Raw genomic sequence first — 23,056 nt, 5'->3', positions numbered from 1 at the left:
GATGACAAACTGTTGCAGTAGTACATTGAAGCAAATAAGTTCAAAGGGGCGTAACTCCTAGAAAAAAAATTGAACCGTAATTTCCTGTCGATATGCACATCTACATAATATGTCCTTATTATCTAAAAAGGTTTCATGAAATTCTGTTGTGTGGTATCAGAGGAGTTGCGATGACAAACTGTTGCAGAAGTACATTGAAGCAAATAAGTTCAAAGGGGCGTAACTCCTAGAAAAAAAATTGAACCGTAATTTCCTGTCGATATGCACATCTACATAGTATGTCCTTATTATCTAAAAAGGTTTCATGAAATTTTGTTGTGTGGTATCAGAGGAGTTGCTATGACAAACTGTTGAAGCAAATAAGTTCAAAGGGGCGTAACTCCTAGAAAAAAAATTGAACCGTAATTTCTTGTCGATATGAACATCTACATAGTATGTCCTTATAATCTAAAAAGTTTTCGTGAAATTCTGTTGTGTGGTTTGAGAGGAGTTGCGATGACAAGAAACAGGACTGACGGACAGACAGACGGGTCAAAAACATTATACCCTCCGCAACTTGCGTGGGGTATAATAAACCACTTTATGGTACTCAGGATTCATATTAATTTTCCCTCGACTGAGGGTCTAGGCAGATAATCAAAATGGATAGAAGGACAAACTCTTTCCCTGTTTAAAACATGCAACTAGAATAACATGTAATATATGTTTTGATCATTTACAACATAAAAAACTTTTTTGTTTGTATCTAAAAAAAAAAGACATTACCGGGTAACAACACATTATATAAAATCCTTAGCTTGAATGAGACAAAGTTTCCTCACTTTGGATAAAAAGGGATAATATTTCTCATCATAAGGTTCTTACATTGAACACAATATTTCTGTTGAAATCATTACAAAATGCATAAATAACACAAAATATTCAAATAAATAAATTGAGTTGTAAATAAAATTCTTGGTCTATCACAGATGTAACTGGAATGTTATTAGTACAAAAACATAGACAACCATGGCTTATACAACTACAATGTAGAAAATTTACCTGACAATATTCATAAAATGGAATTTAGTTTCATTCATTCTCGTCTTACTAAATTCACTGAATGTTTTTTCTCTAGTAAACATCACAAGAAATGATAGAATTGAAAATCCTAGCCTATTTCAAACATTTTAAACTTAAAAAATAACAACCTTTATATAATTAGTTTCTGTAGCAACAAACAAAAAATGTGCCTTTTCAACCATATCATAAAAAAGTAGATTTCGAACATTTTATATAAAATAACTATGTATTCATTCCTGTTCTTCTCTGTAAGCTATTAACCCTGAGAATCAAAAATTAGCTGATCTCTTCATCTTGAAGTTTGGATGCTACATAGCCATCAATTTGTTCTTGCAGTAGACGAATAGCTGACATCTTTTGGCTTAGTATTCCACTAACTCGCATAATATATTCATCAAATGTCTGAAAATAAGACAACATTATAAGATATATATACCAAATATATTTCTCTCAACGTTCACAATACACAGAGTATAACATTTAAATAAAATAATGTCATGAAACTAAAGAAGAGTGATGGTAGCCATCATAGAGGGTTAGCCTTGAGTAAATAAGTAAATTGTGATGCCATTACAGAGGGTTTGCCTTGAGTAAATAAATAAGTATATTGTGATGCCATTTTAGAAGTAATCAGGGTTATTCCATTCAAACATAGCTAATACAGAAAGTTTACTGATGCACCACTAATTCATTCCCAAACTCTTAAGTGGTTATATTATAAATTAAAGGGCAGAAACAATTTTTGTACATATGCATAGGGTGGCTTAATTAAACTAAGTTTTAAACAATTGCTTTCAATCTATGAAAATGTCTTTCCTTGGTTGCCACACACGGACTAGAGTTGTTGGATAATCGTGCCAGATTTCATTACCCACTCCATTGGTTTTTAAAGTAAGAGAGTGGAAACAATTTTTGTACATGTTCACAGAAGTGGACAAGTTTTTAACCATAACTTTCAATGTAGTTTTTTTTAGATGAACACATCACATCTTGTAGCAGTAGTGAATAATATAAAATTCCAAGTTTCATTACCTTACTTCAAGGGGTTTTAGAGTTAAAGAGCAGAAATAGTTTGTGACACACAGACAGACGAGCTGTTACTTCCGCCCATTTACATATTGATATATGTCAGATATATTCTAAAATGAATAAAGTTAACCTCCTCTCCTCCAAACCTACCTTTTGTCCAGCTTTAGCACCAAGTAAAAGTTTCATTTCTTGTTTACAGAGTGAGGTTACAGAAGCCAGTTGATCTTCATGTGATGAGATTAATCTTTGTCTACAAAACAACAATGTCATGAATGTGTGAAAAATACAATAACTTCAAGCTGTATTTATTGTTTTCAGTTTGTATGTTTTAAAATCTTCTCGACAAAGGCAAAGAAAACTAAGTATCAAAGAGCCATGTGTAGAAAACTAATGACAAAACTTCAGGAAAACTTACCAAGTGTAAAATGTAGGTCACCATTAGCCAAATATTTAAGAATTATGTCCATCAATGAAATAAGGAATAAAATATGAATGATTTATCATTATGCATGTCAAAAATGATATAGTGTGAGATTAAAACAAAGCTGTTCAAGCATGTATCATACTATGTAGATATAGATAAAATACTGAGGATATTTTTGGTACTAAAATTTAAAAGAACTATTGTCTATGATGAGTTTATTTACAATCAAATATCTAACATTCTACCACAGTTTTTTAAAGGGCCCTGAAATAAAAAAAAAAACTTTAATTCTTTCCAAATTATGTAAGTTTTATTAATATATGAATAAGATAATGTAATCTGGACACTTTAGAACAGAAATTTCAATTGTGGTGTCACCATTACAAAATTAACTTGAAAATTGACATATTTGAAATGATATTGGAACTTAAAATGGCCATTTCACACCTCGTTTTTTGCAAAGTTAGATAAGAGCCCATGCCTTACCCTAACAGATTTTTTAACCTACATTAACATCTCTATATAAGACATCTCATTCAGCGCAAGATATCTTTTTTGTGTAAGGACTTGATTCATATCTAAATATTAATGAGAAGATCTCAATAGCAAATATGTAATATAAAATTCACAAACAAAATAACTGATATCTGTTCAACTGATGTCTTGTTAACATCTGAATCAAGTTATTTGATAGGTTTAAAATACTTTTTTATTTTCAAATTCAAGGGTCCAGAAAGTGACCATATCATTTCATAATATGCATTTCTATATAACAATAATGACATTCCTTATATTAAAGCAGATTCTAACGTAGAATATATACATACCTCAAACTAGGAGACTCTGTGTCAACTGACCTGGGATCAGAAGATGATGGTGACAATACAGGTTTAGGATGAACTATATCCTTGTGTGAATGCCCAACAGTTGTTTTAGACAAAGCAGTTGATGTCACTGGCTGTGGATGTATAGGAGAAAATGCTGAACCATTATTTAATTTCTCAGTCTTTATAACATTATTTACTGAACGTGAGCTCCCAACAGGAGAATTAACATTTCTCTGATTGACGGGAGAATACACATTTCTCTGGTTAACAGGAGAATACACATTTCTTTGACTGACAGGAGTTTTAGACCCTGTAGACCCAGTACTTCTATCACTTACTGGAGATCTTGAATTTGGCTGCCTTCCTTTTTTAACATGATGTAATGAGTCCCTAGCATTTTTATATAAATCTGAGTCACTTAAGGCACTGTTTTCCTTAGGTTTTGGTTTAGAATGATGATTATTCAACATTTTAGGTGACCCAATATGTGTGTTATCACTTGAAACTGTTGTTGCCAGTCCACTGTCACTATGCCCTGATAAATTATTCTGTGCTGGTTTTGACCTTGTATTATTAGGTTCATTTTTAGAAAATGCTGATTTTAAACGGCTGGCAACATCTTTGTGTGCTACACTAAGTGATTGTGCTGGCTTATCATGATTCCCAGGTCTTTTCTGAATGGGTAAGAATTCTGATAAATTATCCTCAACAGTTTTAAGTCCCGTTTCCTCAAATTCTTGTGCAACTGGTCGAAAGAACGGTGAATTTTCTTCTGAAGGAGCAAAATTATACTTGTCATACTTATTATTGTTTCTTTCAGGTTTTTGTGTATCTTCGTAGTCACTATGTTGATCAGTGCTGATATTAACAGACTTTTGAATTGAGGTAGCTATATGAACAGCAAAGTCAGCAGGAGTTTGGTACCATTGATTTGTTGACAAAGGAGATATATCTAATGGCAGCTGCTCTGATGGAGACTCGTTTCTGTCAGGTCTGGAGTTTTTTCTCTCAATTTGGGGATTATGCTCTCCATGTATTTTTTGTGCATTAGCCTCCATATCAAGCTGCAATCTTCTATGTTCATTTACACCTTCTAAAATAGAAGAAATGTCAACATTCGGACGATGAAATCCTTGAGACTCGGCATGAGATTGTGTCAAGATCAGGGGTGGTGTTCTAGCAATTTTTGGACGACTCTCTGTAGGGTTTACTAGAGCCAGCTGAAACGGAGGAGGTTCCAAATCTGGTTGTTCAAAGTGACTTTTAAATCTTGCTGGGGACCTTTGTGAGAATGTGGTCAAGTCGCTGCTTTTTGCTGGCATGACTGCAGGTAAAATAGGATGAACGGATGGGTCCTGAGGTGTTTTTAACTGAACTTCTCGTCCACGGCTTAAACCCAAATTATTCAGCCCATTATCACCATTGGATGGGGTCCTTTGTATTCTCTGAGATATACTGGATTGAAAAGAAGGTTTATCAAATAACATATCATCCTCAAAACTTTCTGACAATACAGGTTGAAATTGATTATGATGTTGTGGGGAAGAATCCGACAAACGAGGTGTTGTAACGGCAGCAGAAGATGATTTTGTGTCAGTTTTAGGTTGTGATAGATTGTTACCTGCTGGAGTTATATTATTCCCAGGACCTGACTTTTTTTGTGACAAGTCATTAGATACATATGGTTCATTAGTCTCTTGTTCACCTGGATCTTTATATACTTTCTGTCGTAAAACTGGAGCAACAGATGAAGAAGACACTTGTGAAGATTGTGAACCAGTATATTTAGGTATTGCCCCATGTGAACTCCAATCAACAACAGGAAGAGGATGCCCAGCAGTGGACAGCTTGAGGGCTGATCCTGATGTAGGATTGTTTGCACTAGATACTTGAAGAGTTCCATATTTACCACTACTTCTGTTTAAATCATTTAATTCTTCTTCGTTGTTGAAATCGGTTGTAGGAAAATCATTTTCAGTATCTGTAGATTTTATTACAGGAACATTTTGACCACTTGCTGTGGCTGGTTTTACAGTTTTAGCATTTGTGTCTATATTACATGAATCTGAATCAATATGATCTGATTCACTTTGAGATGAGGAACTACGAGCCACATGTCGAACTACAGAAGTTCTGGTTGGAACACTTGGGGTTGGCTTAGGTTGAGCAGGTTTGGTAGCACTTTTGTTAACAGTTTTTCTTTTAACACCAAGTCCTTTTATAGGCGTTTCATTAGGGTCCAGATGAAAATCCCTTTCTGACCCTCGATTGTCCCTATCTGATCCCCTATCTGCTCCTCTGTGACTACCTGTGTGCCTTGTAGTCTTATGTCTAACCGGAGTTGACGAACAAAGAATATTGTTTGGATGAAAGACTGACGGTCCTCCAGATGGAGGAATATTTAAAAGTAAGGAACTAGAAACAGAGCTTCTTGATCCTGCTGGTATACCTTGTTTACGTAATTCTTTGACTCTGGAAAATAAGTTATAATAATTGATTAGTACAGAAAAGAAAGAATAAATTGCCAGAATATAATAATATTACATTAATGATTCCATTTCAACCTTAGAATTTTAACTATACTTATAGAAAGTTAATATATTATAAAAGATTTCTTTCCTAGAATACTTACTGATTAGGAGCAATGAAAAAGTGGTGCAAAAAATTAAAGGTTAACACTTTGTCTTCTGGGATTTTTTGTGTTGTTGGTTGCTGGCTCATTGATGTACACCCAATATATTCGTTTAGACATATGAAACAAACTATTAGCCTTTCATATGTGCCAGCTGTTGATGTCAGGTATTAAACTAGTATTTATTAGAGCTAAGTCCCTCTTCTTTGCAAATGAATAAGTTCTGGTTTATTGATGTTTTCTCCAACCAATACAAGCAGAAATCAGTAATAATAACAGTAATTTATGAAAATTTGAGTATGATAAAGATATATTCAATCACATTAGCTAAATGGTCCAATCTGGTTCGATTATTGTTGAACGTTTATTTCAACTATGAAATGTTCCTTGATAATAATATCCCTTTTCTGTACCTTTGTTCTAATTTCAATTTTAAATTTCTTACTTAGTATGTTCTTGGTTAAAGTTGGATCTTTGCACTATTTCAGTCTTTTAGAATAATCGTGGAATTATGCTAATGGCACTGGTTTTTTTTTTTTCAATTCTTGTTGTGAGTATACATCATGAAATCCATACATTTACTGTTGTTTTTAATATTTCTATCATACATATGAGATTCATGCACTTTTAAAGGATATCCTTTCTTTCACATAAAAACCAAAAGTCATTCATGTATGAGAAAAACATTGCTAAGATAAACTATACTGTAGTTGGAATCTATGTTTCCCTGTGCAAAATTTACCCACTGGACATATTCCTTGATGGCTAGTAACATCTTAGATATTGACTCCATAGGAAAAGGAAATATAACCATAAAGCTACTGAAGTATATTTAGTTTCTTACCTGTCAGCATATCTGAGAGTGTTAAGGGTATGTTCACACGATGACTTTGTTGGAGATATATTAGCTATCATGCATGTTTTAGAATTCCCTGTAAATGATTCTTTCAGTATATGTGTCAGTTTACTTTGTCTAAATGGTTTATGTTTACTTTCTTGGTCTATAGAACGAATACATTCTTTTAGCTGAAAAAGATAAATAAATAGTTTTGAAAATACAGAAATGTGCACTGACAAAGGGAAATTTTTAACAAATTTTCATATTTCTTTTATAATTAACTATTCAGGTTTATGTATATGTTCCAATCAGTATCTTTGTTTTAAAAAAAAATGGACAAATCACTCTCTGAGATAGAAGAAATAATTAATTTTACCCCAACTTTCAAGTCTAAGTTATTTCCCCTTAAGTCAGATCAGGTGTCTTTTTCTGAGCATCCCTTCTAGGCATGTTGCAAATATACATTTATAATAATTTACCAACTATCATTTAATATACAACAGAAACATCTAAAACTTGAAATTTAAAGATAAAACTATCAAAAAATTATGTGTTGTTAAGTGTATACAAAATTTTCAGAAAAAAAATCCTTTTAAAACCAAGGGCAGATAATTATATTGAAATCGATAGGATAGTTATTGGTTTTTGGAATTATCAAAAAAATAAGGCCTGTGATCCCCTATTTTTATTTGATATTTAGGAAGTATTTATGAAAAGTAATTCTCTTATTGAACTTTTACCAATTATATCGTTTAAAGTTTCTTCAATGAGGAAAAATTAAGTTTCCCATATATAAACCATTTAAATTAACTGATTTCATTAATTTCAATGTATTTTAACGAAAAAAACATGGTCCAAGATCCCCAGTCTTTATATTGAAATTTGAAAGTACACTGACTCAGAAGTCTTTTACAGAAGTTTAAGAAAAATCTATCGTTAAACATTTATACACCCATACTACCTTAACAAGAATAAGAAATTACTTTCGTATCAATCAAGACTTTTAAGACATTTGTGATTTCACAATTGTGATGAATAATTAAGGAAGGTGAAGATGAATATGTTTTTTTTTAACTGGAATTTTATAAAAATTTTAAGGTCCATGCAAATTTATTAAGAAAAAAGACAAAGAACAATTTTCGGAGATAACTTACAGCTAATAAGCTTTGGTTGATTTCCGCCCCTTCAAGACGTGTCTGTCTGTCTGTGTCAGTTACATCTGAAGCTCTCTCACTACCAGCCAAATCAATAAATGATATTCTACAAAAACAATACATATGCATAAGTACATTAAGATCTGAATGATGGTTAAAATTTTGCATACAACTTTGGCTTGTTGAACTGAAAATTGAAAAAATAATGGAATTATCTCTTTTAGTTTCTGAAATATAAGTGATTGAATTTTTTTTCAAAATAGGTGAACATTTGTATAGAAATCACATAAAATTGGCAAAGATGTTCTTAAATTTGTCTTAAATTTTCATATCTCCATTTTCAAACCCAAAGATTTTTCTTTAAAAACTATATGCTGATGGTACATAAATTTCTGTTTTAATGATGTTCAATAATAATAGTCATAGTCTTATTTTTAACGGTATACATCATTCAAAGTGGTGTTCTAGGTGAAAAATACCGCAAAACGTCGAAATAATCATAACATCATCGATTGTAGGCAGTAAAATGTTGATTTTTGACATTTCACAAAGAGGTAACAGATTGGCTAATACAAAAACGAAGTCGGTGACTTTATAATTATTTTATATCATTACAACAGAAATTTATGTATCAACAGCATATAGTTTTTTAACAAAAATGTATGGATTTGAAATTTGGAGATTTGATGATTTTAAGACAAATTTAAGATCGTTTTTCACAGATTTTACGCCAGGATTTTTTAATTTGTTGGTTTACAAATCTGCTGACCCTATTTTTCGAATTTACAGAAGAAAAAAAAAATAGACATTTCATGCTTTTTATTCCCCTTGACCCTAACAAATACATGATCCCTGAAATATAAATAAAGATATCTGCTTAGCTTCATTTTCATAAAATTAAATGCAATAAATATCTACAGAAATGAATACACATTGTGTTCTAAAAAAATAAAATCTAAAAATAATCTGTAGTTTGCGTTTCTAAAAATAGACAATCATAACTGACCTCGAAATGTTGTTTGCACAAATAATTTTGCGGAACGAAATCTTAGAACCTGTTACAATAAGTTCATTTCCCTTTTATGTCATAATTCCGTATAAAGATTTTTCATCTGGTAGTTGAAATGGATCCTTCCAAATGCATGAAGTGTGAAAGACGTCAAGTTAAAAGTAACACATATTCACAAATAATTTGGTTTTATAGATTGAAAAAAATGTTCGTCGATTTGGACATCAAAAATGGAATTGCATGAAAAAGGATGAAACAGATATCCTCGTCTTTCCAGTGGACGAGTCCACCTAATTTTTGACACAGATTTTTGTGCGACGTGTTCATGTGTTTTCGTGCTTGAAGCTCATTAGTCACAATGTTTCCTGAAAGATGATAAAAAGCAACGTGAAGCTGTCTATTCGTGTTTGTGAAATGACCGTTTATTTTCCTAATTGACCGTGGACATATACCCCCTAATTATATGACGATGGCATGTATTGTATGTTTAAAACAACTGAGCAACAATATTTGGAATATAATTTAAGACATGATGACAAAATAGCATACCAAATATATTGTGAGTAAGCTGAAATATATATATATATTTTATACATATTCATGTATTGTAAGATTTTTTGTTTCTTTTTCTATCCGAAAGACCAACCGGAGGTTTTCATACAAAAAATCTGTAAACCAACAAATTAAAAAACCCTGGCCTTTAATATGGGCTTTCTATACAATATTCACCTGTTTTGAAAGAATTCAATCAGTAATATTTCAGAAAATAAAAGAGATAAATGCATTATTTTTTTCAATTTTCAGTTAAAGTTCAACGAGCAAAAGTCATATGCGAAATTTTAATAAAATCTGTGACATAGCCCATTTACTGTTCCTTGACCTTAATATTAAACTTTGTCTTGGGGTGTAAGGTCTTAAATGTTGAGTAGGATCACCAAAAAGGGGTCCATTTTGGTATGGTTGCTACTAAAATTGGTACATTATAAGAATATCCTTAACTTTTTCTACAAACATTCAGATGTTAATATTGGTTAAACAATAAGACCTTCAGAAAAGAAAGCATGGAAATATAATTTTACAAAAATTTGGTTCAATATGTGTCTGCATTTTCTTACACAAAAAAATAAGCATTTTAGATCCATTATCTATAATTATCTATAAATAGTAAAGGAGTTCCAAGTAAAAAAAAATAAGGAACAGGAAATGGAATGTAACAAAGAATGGTGGTGTATGCCTCAGGGTGTATGCATTTTCAACACCAGTGTAAAATTCCGTACACCCCTGATTACACCAAGTTAACGAATTTATTTCTTACGAAGCATTATTTTACTCATTTTTAAACCAGGATGTAAAATTGAAAAATGCTAATGAAGAATTTCAAGAGTAACTTTTTTTTCAACACTGATGTTGCTGTGCATTGTCAAATACTTGTTTTCCCTTTATTTTCTGGAAATTTGGATTTTTTTTTTGTTTTGTTTTTTTTATTTTGGAAAAAAAATATTTTTTGTCCCCAAATTTATTTATTTTTTATTTGTCAATTTTTATTTTTTTTTTTCATAATTTTGGCAAAATTTTATCTATCCCCGGGTGAAGAATGGGTGGGGTGTTTTTTACACCCAGATAATTAACCAATCAGATTGCAGGATTCTTGCTGCATAAGAAATAAGTCCTTAAATGCCCCTGATGCTGTATATCTTACAAACAAAAAGTGTCCTTACTCTTTGACATCCTATTGATATTAAATGATATTACATTGATTGCTATGAAATACCATGATTCTCCAATAAAGTAAAAACCAATAATTTCACTCATCTGACTTCTTCAAACTTGTGTTATCAAGACATTGTCAATGACATTGCAGCAAAACCAATAGAGAATGCATAGAAAAAGATATAGTTCCTTGTCTTTTCAACTTTATTTCCATTAATAAGTCAATGGTCAATGTAATTAAAGATAATAGATTCAAGGATTCATATATCAAAAAAATATTCAATTCGTGACAGAACAACACTGTTAATTAACTATTGAGCTACAAGCATTTGTGAATTAATGTGTTGTTCGGTTACTTGTTGAATATTTTTCTATATTTCAATTCTTGGATTAGTTATTCTATAAATATCAATAAGCAGAAACATATAATGTTTAAAAAAATACCTTCCAACTCTTTTGTCTGATGAGTTGCGTACTTCGAGCTGTAGAACAGCGTGAGATCTCGAAGAGTCTGGATTGACTCCAGTAGCACCTTTACTTCGTGCATTGTTGCCATAATCTATTACCTGCAAAATATATATATTGTTATTAAAAGAACTGTTCTTCCTACATTGAACATCACACAATGATGTTCTAAATCTTGTGAACTGTCTTCATTAAAATCAAAATTTAATCACTTGTAAGTTACTTATCTCATTGTTCAATCTTTCCTTTATTCCTATTTTTTGCATCATTTTATTTTTATTGAACTGTTCATAAGTTATTGCACGGAAACAACATAAAGTAGAGTGTCATTTTCCAGTCTATCAAGGACCATAACTCCTGACAGTAAAAGTGAAATCCATAAAAACCTTAACCTCAATTTTGCCATCAGTAACAACATATAAAAATTTGAAGAGCTTTGGTTGAAAAGCTCATAATTTATTGCACAAAAAAGGTTGGCAGCCACCAGCTCGCACGCCTGTAGTACTTCACCATTTCCATAACCAGATTATTTTTCTTCAGAAATTCTTGCTAAAAACCTTGGCCTTCTTGTTATATGCTGTTAATGCACATATCACATCTTATATTTAAAACTATTTAGGCATGTCTTTCCAAATGTTTACCCCAAAAACTGTATATCAGGGCTTCCAAAATTATTTTTAGCCAGCCGGACATTTTATATATTATCCCAATTTTAATCCCTTAAGACTAAATAAACAAAAGGCAATTATGGTATTCGGTTGCTGAGTTGGCCATCCCAATGATTGACATTAAAAAAAAACGACATTAAACTTTCTTTGATTCAAATTCGAAGTTCTGACGTAAACTGTTAAATTGGCAGTGCATCATTCGAAGTGTGCAACATCACCGTACTTATATCTGCCTTAGACTCTTTATTTGTGCAAAATAACGTTGTCAAAAACTTTACATTCGTTAAAATCTTATACCGGATGTTATCTTGACAATGGTAAAACATGGACCAGAGATGGATACGTAAATTCCGTGTACGTTTGCAAAGCATGAATGAGTGTACGTAGCTCTTTCTACGTTATTTCTTCAAGAAAATATTGGAAATAAAAGTGAGATAAAGGTATCAATGACAATTTAAGCATTTTTTGAAGAAATTAGGATGCATAATTAAATTTCACACCTGCGCACATGTGTACTAGTTCAAACAGAGACATGTCTCTGGTTCAAACAACGTGGTTATGACGATTTTTCATTTTCACCTTTTTAATTTTTTCATCAAATCATATTTGTAAACGTATTTCTGATAATATAAATCTTTTTGACTAAATTAATTAGATGCAAACCGCTGAAATGTAAGAAAATAACTTTGAATAGACTGATCAATGTCTGGTTCAAAAAAGTTTACCTGTCACCTGAACAGGTAAATTTCAGCTGTTCGACAACTAATTAGCCTTGATTAAAATGAGAAGGTATTAAAGTAGGGGTTGTTTTGATAGTACTTAATGATCATGTCACTTTTATGACCGGAAATGTGTGGCTGTTAAAGGAAAAAGGTTGGGTAAAAAAGATCGCGAATTATGTTAAAATGACCGTCTCTTAAGAAAGCCTTGAAAACTAAAAAGTAGATGACCGTTTCATGCTTTGCCAAGCCGGACTTTTACCGGACATTATACAAATGTCCGGAATATATGACCGTTTTGGAAGCCTTGCTGTATATGGGAACTCCAGATAAAATATATTCAACCAAAATGGATCTACTAGTATCAAACCTGCATTAATGCTTGAACATCTTTACATTCTGTCTCTGTCAGTCCTGCTATACAGACCCTGTTAGAACCATCTTCCCTGGCTTGTAATCTTAAAAATAATGGAATTCTTCACATAACAAATAAAGAAATAATCTGCATATAGAACCAAATTTGAAGAACAAATTCATAAAAGTGTTAGGTAAAATAAGAGTTAATTAGATGTAAGAATTTTACAGACACTAAGAGGTCAGTAAAATCTATTTGAAAACAGTTCTCATTGAGATGCCCAATTCTGTTTTTTTATAGGTTTACAAAAGTCATTTAGATTACTCATAAAAATCAATTTTCTTGTATGTGTGATCACATTTTTTTTCTACACTTAATCATAAGAGCGAAAAGCAAAATATTTCATTCCAAATTTCAAAAGCAGAAAATATGAATTGAGAATATTTTTAAAGTTTAATTGGGGAAAGACATGAGACTCCGGATAGGGGGTCCTTCATTTCTTTATACTTTAATTCTTTATTTAGATACCCCCTCCTACACACCCCCCCCCCCCCCCCCCCCCCCCCCCTTTTTCCATCTTATATTTCAAATAAAACTTGATCTGCACAAAATTGATTAGAGAAAATTAAAGGTTAAAATCAATTTTGTACTCTAATAATAACTACCTGTTTCTTTTATTGAGGAGATCAAAGAGCTGTCCACAGTAGATTTCAAAGAAGCTGACCCAGACTTTAAGACCAGATCCATACTGTTTGGAGTCTATAATTGAGTAGATATCATGAGCTGCCAGTAAATATTGTCCAGGAACCTCCTGATTCCCCATCATTGTATGAGTTTTACCTGCTCCTGTTTGACCATAAGCAAAACATGAGGCAGTCCCACTAAAAAAATAAAGTTATTAATTAGTTTAAAGTTTAGAAATTAGTTCTTACTGTGGAAGTTTTTGTCTCATAGACGGTTCAGACAATTCTTTGGTTGAAATTAGACTTTGTGGTTTCATTGAAGTTAAGTTTAAACACCAAATCATTACATTAACTCATACTGTTCAAAATGTTAACAGAAGACCAAAACTGGATCTGGACACAGTTGCCACACATGATTGAGGTATTTTTTGTGCTTTTTTTTTAAAAACTTGAATGTATATCTATTCAACAGGTATGCATGCAGTACCTCTGCTAACTATAGTTTATAGGTATGGAAGTGGGTCAAATGGAGATCATGATGTAGCAAACCTTGAAAAATAACATAATAAATAATACATGACTGTATTAATAAACATGAAATAGCTGTGCAGATGGTATGAAAATGTGTCAAACAGTTAACCTTGATTTAACTTTATACATTATAAAAATGTGGCATATGTAGTTTTGGGAAAAAAGTGACAAAGTATTTATTGACTATTGTATGCATACCATGTTTAAGATAAATAGGAGGTAGATGTACATGTATTACTGGTTTAACAATGGATCACATTGTTTAACTTGACTTCATAACACTCACTTCTAAAAATGCAGTGACTGCCAAAAAATTAAACAAGTTTGTTTGTATATTATGAATTACATTTAACTTATCAGCTTTAATATATAAAAATATAATGTTGATAGATGTGTATGCAAATCAGTCTTACAGTGTTATTATCTTGATGAAGCTTACTAGTAGATATGAAATATAGTGATATGTATACAGAGATAATTTTATCCAAAATTTCAAATATATATTCAGCAAACAGAAGGATATGTTGTGGATAAGATAATGGGTCACATTGGTAACCTTGACAAAGCTCACCACCAAATATAAAGAGCCTGTTTGGTATACTTACTCTCAATACCGTAAAAACTCAATTGATTATTTTATCAGACTGGTGCATATAATTGTATCTCAAAGAGGTCATTTAATTTAGTACAAAAGAACATTTTCTTAGTTTTATACACTTACCCTTCAAAAACACAATTAATAAGAGGTCTGGTGGCCCTTATATAAACATCTTCATTTGAACATTTTTCATTGAATACTTCATCAAATATAAACTCATGCTGAAATGAAAAAGCAATGTGCATACAGAAAAAAGAAATAAAAATTATAGTTGATTTACAACAGTTAACATGCATGTGATATATAATATATATATGTGAAATTTAGTAGATCTGTAAAAGAATTGACAAAATATTTCATTACATCAGTGATACCTATGAAAGAGATGATAATTCATTTTCAAATTGGTAAATCTCTCTTTTAAAGTAACTAGTCCAAAATGACAATATTAAGATATGTGGCTACAAGTAGCATAACCATGTGTTAGTAAATGAACTTGGCAGGAGTGCAAGTTACAGTTGAGTATGACTGGCCCTACATAAAAGCTTTTAGCCCTATGATGGACATATTTGTTATTATTGGCGATCTTGATGCATTAGTTTGCTAATGGAAATACACGCATATTCTAGACTCAACGATTATGTCTAGTCCATATATGGGGGGGGGGGGGGGCGGGGGGCAGGACCTTTTTCGGGACGTCGGGATCGGGTGTTTTTAAGCTCGGGATTTCGGGATTGATCCTTTCGAATTTCGGGATGTTGGGATTTAAATTTCTTTAAATTCGGGACCTCAGAATTTCATGTTTTTAAGCCCGGGATTTCGGGATCAGGACCGCTCCTACCCTCCCCTCATATATTATGCATGAAAAAGAAAGCGTATACTATAAACATACCTGTAGAGTGTATGCTCTCAGATCAACAGCTGATTTTGGTTCATTAACAGTCAATGTAGTGTCACTTTCTGCTTTAGCAATGTCATCATCTGTATTCTTTATTTCACGTTTATTTCTAGGTCTTTTCCTTACACAAACTTTAATTCTTTCTATAGCACTAGAATGACTAGTTCTAGAATGACTAGTTCTAGATCTACTTTTACTATTTGTTGGAGTATTTGGTGCATTTGATGGAACACCATAATTATATCCCTTTTGTTTGATGCGGTTGACAACTGATCTCCTTACTCTAGGGGGTGATGATGCTGCATTTAAATGTTTGGTTGCTGGTTCATAATCTGAATGATCAGATGAATCTGATGAAGAATCAGATTCTGAGCTTGCTAATAACCTTAAAAGTTCTGCACGACTTGTTTGACTTGGTGGGTTAATTGGTCGTTCATGAACTCTGACATCACTGACAGCATGCAATGCTTGATCACCTCTCCCACGATTACCTGAAACCAATGGACTTCTGTTACGTTTCCTTGGTGATGGATTGTGACTATTTGGTCTGGCAGCAGACAAATTGGAAGGCTCTGTAGTATGAACTGATTTAATAATATTGATAAGTTCAACTAAGCGTCGTCTGTCTTCATGGGAAGTAATACCTATAGCTGCACAGTCTTGTGGTGTCAGTCGTGCTAATGCTTCAGATTTTGTAATCCCATTCACTCTAAGGGTTGGATAATATTTTTCTAATCTTGCCTCTTTTAAACATTCATAGAGCGTTCCCATATTTCATGAGTAATAAAGTAACTGTTTCAGTTAAGTATTTATAATCAACCTGAAAAAATGAAATAATTTTCTGAAATTTAATTAATAAATTAAGAATCAATATTGGAATTAGCATGTCTCATGTCAACATTCAATACCACATGCATTAATGGTTTGTCAAAAGTGTGGACACCAGAAGACCATTCTTCAAGGGCTGACTGACTTGCATGCTTTAATATACATGTATGTCTAATAAGGCATCATCAACTGCATTGTTTAGTAATGTGTACCTGCACCATGTGCATAGCTACCTTTTATGCTACTGAAACAGGAGGATAGTGTCAACAGTCTACAAGGTTAAATAGTCGGTAATTGAATGCAATTGATAATGTCTAGAATGATCAAGAATATAATAGAATTTTTGCAAATTTTAAAATATTCATACTTCATAAATTCTTGAGGACGACATTCAAATCAGCAAATGAAAAATGACACTCAGTTAATCCATTTGGCAGCTAAATGTAGCTACATGTAGAAGTTTGAAAGTAGGTCTCCTCTACTTTTTTTGGTTTGGTTGTTGGGTTGCTGTCTCACTGATGTAATATCCCAGTATTTATTCAAAGCACTGGACTTAACATGCTTACAGATACAGTTAGGCATGGACCAGGGCTGGGTTTTTTGAAAAAAAATTATCTGGCCTCTATTTTGACAAAAAAAAATAATCTGGCCTATTCAGTTGCTAAAAAAAATATTCTGGCTTTTATGTTTCAGCAAGTATGACATGTATGATGTTGAAAAAAAATATTCTTGCTCGGTTTGCATGATAAAAAAAAATTTAAAGTTTTGTAATCTTATTCAGATATTAAAATGGTAAATATTAAAAATGAATATCTCCAAATTCATGAATAAACATTGAAATAAAAAAAAAAGGTTTTTGTTTTGGAGCATTAATCAGGCTAATTGGCTTCATTGTTACATTTGTTTTTATTCAGAATTACTTTTAATGACTGTTGATTGTAAATAAACTCATCATAGATACCAAGATTGAAATTTTGTACGCCAGACACACGTTTCGTCTACAAAAGACTCATCAGTGACGCTCAAATCAAAAAGTTAATAAGACCAAATACAGCTAAGGTAATATATTTCTAGGTGGAAAAGCCTAATTATTCTGATAATTCAAAGTTTTGTAAATTAGAATGCTTATTAGATATGATTACGATGTCTTTGATCTCATTGATTGTTGTAGTTATTGTTTTTGATGGACCAATAATGAAATTGTTTTTTTTTAAATAAACAAGTCAGCTTGGAACGAGTTAAAACAATGATGTAAAAATTGTAAGACATTAAAGGGAAATTGTTTTCGCCGCTTAGCTTCTTTGATCTCAAGGTGTTGAGTGAGTTTAGCTTGTTATACCTGTTTGGATTGTTTTAAAATTGTTACAAGGTTTCAAAAAAGATAAATTCATACAGATAACTTGGTCTCCAGTTCCTGAACACTTCTTCTTCTTCAAAATACTGTCCACATTCAACACGATAAATATTCTGGCAAAACGTATGATCTGATCAAATATTTCGGCGGAATTTTCAACAAACTATAACATAATTAATTCAAATAATTCATATTACACAAGACAACAAAATAAAATAGAAATCAGGGCGAACGGACTCAGTGCGAACAGGAATTAGGACGAACGGACCCAGGGCGAACAGGTATTAGGGCGAACAGGTACTAGGGCGAATGCAAATCAGGGCGAACGGACCTGGATTCCTCAATTCAGGTATAATCCACCATTTGACATATAGTGAGATAGACCAATTGAAGTATAATGCAGTTTTTATCACAAAATTTTTTTCAGAGATGTTCAAACATCTATTTGAATATACCATCTTAAGCCTTGATGAGTACTCATTGGTGACTTGTAATTGCTTCTGACTTCCTGTGCTGCATTTTGTGAAATGGTGGATTATACCTTAATTGAGGTAAGTCGATCTGCATCAGTACGAACTTTAAGATTTGATTGCATAAGTGGATAGTAAGAAACTGCAGAACAAAAATAAGAGTAAAGATATAACTCATAATTTATAAGTGGCAAAATGAGGGTCATATAAGTTTTGGGGTTTTTCTAACAAAATTCAGAATGAAGTGTCAGAAGCAATTACATGTCATCACTAAGTGGTCCTCAAAGTATGGTTTATGCAAAACGATGCTTGCATCTCTCTGAAAAATTTGTTGTGCTAAAAACTGCATTATATCTCAAATGGTCTATCTTACTATATGTCAAATGGTGGATTATACATGTACCTGAATTGAGGTATAATCCACAAATCAATGGTTATTCCTGACCTGATTAACCTAACATTCACCAAGAAGCAATACCTACTTATTTCACAGGTATGTAGAAAGGGTGGTGTATTTCTGGCACTAGCCCAGCTTTGTTACATTATTATTAAAACCACTCGTATATTTGCACTATAAAAAAACATCCTTATGATGTTATTTTCTATAAAAATGTTGCCTATAATGTAATGTTGTTACTCTATAGCAAACAATTATTCTCTTTAGAAATAAGTTATTAGTACTCATCTATATTTTTGTGAAAATATACATACTGCATTTCTTTTATTTTGCTAGTACGCCGGCGTCGTGAAATAACGTAATGTCCTGTTAAAACTGAAAACATTACAGGTTCAGGCATGTCATCCAAAGATCCATAACAAACTGGGTCATCTTCATTTCATTCATACAAAGAACTATAATGAAACTTGTAAAAATCATTTGAACAAGACAAAATTATTGGAGATTGACATTGATTATTTCGGTATGAAGCCTTATAAATTATTTATTGAAGAGAAAATGTTATCGAAGTAAATATCGGTCACCATTTTGAAAGACGCGCTTTCCTTGGAAACGATATGATATATCATTTGCTGTACTTTTTTTTCTATTGAAGATAAGTTGAAGGGATTTATGTCAAGATGCATGACAATTGATATGTCATTTTAAATAAAAAAATGATTTAAAAATGTCATTTTACATTTCAAAAATGTTCTCTAACAAGGAGATAGGAAAATTATGGCTTCCGGCGGTGGTTTGGTTGCTGCAGGATTGATTATTTTCCGGAAAATTCAAAGTAATATCGAATATTTGCTTCTGCAGACATCGTATGGACAACACCACTGGACTCCTCCAAAAGGTGAAATGCGTTTTTAAAGATGTTTTAGCGAAGCAATTAAGATTTACAAAACCGTTAACAAGGGAAACAACTCTACAAATAGATATATCCAAATACCAAAATGCTAAAGCGTTGTCCAACGTACTAAAACTATGATTGAAAAAAAAACCAAAGCACTTATATCTGACTTCAATAATGCATCAACCCACATCAAAATTCTTCAACTTTGACATTGAACGCTGAATTCAGGCCTGTCACCTTCCTACCTGTCCCCCTCTTATCTGTTTGCACCAGGTCTGTTCAGTATAAATAAGAAGATGTGGTATGAGTGCCAATGAGACAACTCTCCATCCAAGTCACAATGTATAAAAAATTAACAATTATAGGTCAAAGTATGGCCTTCAACACGGAGCCTTGGCTCACACCGAACAGCAAGCTATAAAGGGCCCCAAAATGACTAGTGTAAAACAATTCAAACAGGTTTAAATTTGTTATCAGGCGCCAACCTTCACCCTAACTTGAGACAGTAGTGTAACATTACAACATAAAAAGACACACTATAAAATATCAATTGAAATGGCTCAATTGATCAAAAAGTCATTTAAACAAAAACAAGTAAACATACACTGAACGAATAAGTTAATTTGATCTATGACACAATATAAATACAATAATAAAAGATAGGTGTCTATATAACATAGACGTTACAGGTAGTAATAAAAAATATGTAGTAAGAGTGTCAATAAGACAACTCTTACCTGGGACAAAATGGCGTTAAATAAAACAACGTACACAGGTAAATTTAAGTATAATAATTTTGTTGTTAATAGATATAGGAAGATGTGGTATGAGTGCCAATGAGACAACTCTCCATCCAAGTTACAATTTATAAAAGGAAACCATTATAGGTCAAGGTACGGCCTTCAACATGGAGCATTGGCTCACACCGAACAGCAAGCTATAAAGGGCCCCAAAAAATTACTAGTGTAAAACCATTCAAACGGAAAAACCAACGGTCTAATCTATATAAAAACGAGAAACGAGAAACACATATGAACTACATAAACAGACGACAACTACTGTAGTACAGAAGTAAACATTTTTTCAAAATTAATAAATTTGTTGTTCAGAGTACGAGTACAGAAGTGAAATTTTATCGTCATACTAAATACTTATCAAAGGTGGTACATATTAAAAATAGTGACGAGAAATAACACAAAATAAGTAAACATTGAATTACAGAAATGCATTACAAATTGTGTCAACAGGTCAAATTAACACGAAAGTACGATTTGAGAGTACTCGCAGTTACCGAAAGCTAGTTAAACATGTTAAAAGCCAAAAACAATTAACAATAAAAAATCATGCATCAGAGACTAAAATCAATTAAAACACATCCCAGGGATTTAGTGTTTTGACGCCATGGACAGTCAAAGAAGACATGACTTGTGCAATGCCAAAATAAAAGTAACGACAGGCAGTAGGATCGTTAGGATTTCATCTTATAATAAACATGTATCATGTTATATATAGATAAAGCAACCTCTAAATAGAAAATTAATGTGGATGTGTATTTATACATCCCAAAAACCATTTCAAAAGAATACAAATTTAGTTATGTTTTAATTTGTTGATGACAAAATCGATGTTTAAGTGCCAATGTTAACAATATTCAAAGATCGTATTACAACATTAATAAGATAACCTTTACTAATAAGTTTGTTTAAAGGGTAGATGAGTTTACAGGGATCACATAGTGATTTCCGCGCTTTAAGTACAATATTACCGTAAAATTTAGAATGTGAAATACCGTTTTTAATAAGTTTTCTACAGGTACAGCAAAATTTACTAATTAAATCTTTGTATCTATGAAGGAATTCAGTAAACCTTTTAAGTAATTTATGGTAACGAAATCCCTGACTTAATAATTTACCAGTGATGCATTGATTACGTTCGTTAAAATCTATGACATCACTACACACAGGCATAACGAATGAATTGGGAAATATAAACACTGTATGATGGAGCCAAAGGAACATCACCATCTGAAAAAGGAAAATTAACAATAGGGAATGAAAAATCGTCTTTTTTGTCTTAAATTTTAGTATGGAGTTTCCCTTTAGAAATTGAAATGTCTAAATCTAGAAAAGGACAACTACTGCTGTTTATGTTAGATTGTTCTAGTTAGACTATGTTGTGTTGTAAAAGGCATCATGATATAATATGAATAATAAGTGTTGAAATAAGGTGAACATCGGCAAAGTATTTTTTTTTTTAAAAAGAATGGTCAAAACCAAGGACGTATATGTTAGTTATATGCCGTTGTCAAAACTGAGATCAAATGAGTCGCTTGAATTATTATTAAGTAATGATTTTTGAAAAACTGGGAATTCAAATAAATATTGAAAACTCAAATTTTTCACATGCATCTTTTTTTTAGCAAAAAGTGCATGAAATGGTTAAAAATGGTCATTCAGGGACAATAACTCCTAGTTCATTCAGGGGCAATAACTCCTAGTTAACAATTTCGGCCCTGTGGACTTTTTTGTATACATTCTTTGGCTGAACACTTGCTTTTTACAATTTCTAATTATTCTTTATAGTTGCAGCAAAAAACTAAAAAATTGAGTATAATTAGTCTTTCAAGGGCAATAACTCCTATAAGGGGTCAATTAACAATTCAACCATGTTAAGTCCTTTGTAGGTCATAATTTGTTGAACATTTTTACTATCAAATGATTCTCTTTTATCAACTACAGTTTCCTGAAAAAAAAAATGCAAAGATGGTAAACATCATCATTTAAGGCATTTATCTCCAAAAGGGGGCATTTGACTATTTCCACTAAGTTGACTCTGTTTTTATATTGAATTTTAATGTAAATGAAGTATTAAGCGCAAGAAGCAATTTCTTTTTCTATGCCGTCTCACTTCATTTTAATGCAACGCCATCTTCTTGATAACATCTTGTGTTTGGTTGTCAGAGAAGTTGATTTACAGGATTTATTTCAAATATGAAAACAAGATTGTATTTTATTTTATAATATATTTCAGGTCATGTTGACCCAGGAGAATCAGAACTCCAGACAGCCATAAGAGAAACAGAAGAAGAAGCAGGACTTAGTCAACAAGCTTACAACATTTTTTCAGAATTTAAATATACATTAAACTATGAAGTGAGAGGAAGATCTAAACGAGTTGTGTATTGGTTAGCAGAGATGAAAAACCCAGAATGTCCAATTATTTTATCAGATGAACATCAGACATATGTTTGGTCAACTCTTGATCGAGCTTTGGAAATTTCGCAATATTCTGACATGCAAAAACTTTTAAAAGAAGCAGACAATCACATTAAGAGTCAAAAGTCATGATAATGAACATTCATTAAACTTGGATATATTAAAAACTGATGTATCAAGTACAGTTTTAACAAGACATAACAGACAAAAAATAATCAACATGTGTAAGACTATTGAGTTGAACAATGTTTCAGACATTTTATTCACTAGTAAATATATTCAGTTTGGAATG

General features: G+C 32.0%; 1 protein-coding gene across 1 annotated transcript; it reads right to left on the bottom strand.

Annotated features, from left to right (window-relative positions):
* Window positions 1-562: 562 nt before the first annotated feature.
* On the bottom strand, window positions 563-19,036 carry LOC127736191 (uncharacterized). Its single transcript, XM_052246765.1, has 11 exons — window positions 18,966-19,036; window positions 15,597-16,422; window positions 14,828-14,925; window positions 13,558-13,773; window positions 12,908-12,995; window positions 11,130-11,251; window positions 7,967-8,072; window positions 6,819-7,000; window positions 3,343-5,814; window positions 2,242-2,341; window positions 563-1,464 (listed from the first exon to the last, which is right to left on the bottom strand). The coding sequence occupies exons 2-11, from the start codon at window positions 16,371-16,373 to the stop codon at window positions 1,339-1,341; spliced, it is 4,287 nt and encodes a 1,428-aa protein (XP_052102725.1). The 5' UTR covers window positions 16,374-16,422; window positions 18,966-19,036; the 3' UTR covers window positions 563-1,338.
* Window positions 19,037-23,056: the final 4,020 nt, after the last annotated feature.

Source organism: Mytilus californianus, unplaced genomic scaffold, assembly GCF_021869535.1.
Source record: "Mytilus californianus isolate M0D057914Y unplaced genomic scaffold, xbMytCali1.0.p SCAF_3, whole genome shotgun sequence".
NCBI lineage: Eukaryota > Metazoa > Mollusca > Bivalvia > Mytilida > Mytilidae > Mytilus > Mytilus californianus.
The sequence above is the reverse complement of the archived record's forward strand: the minus strand, read 5'-3'. Positions and strand labels throughout refer to the sequence as shown.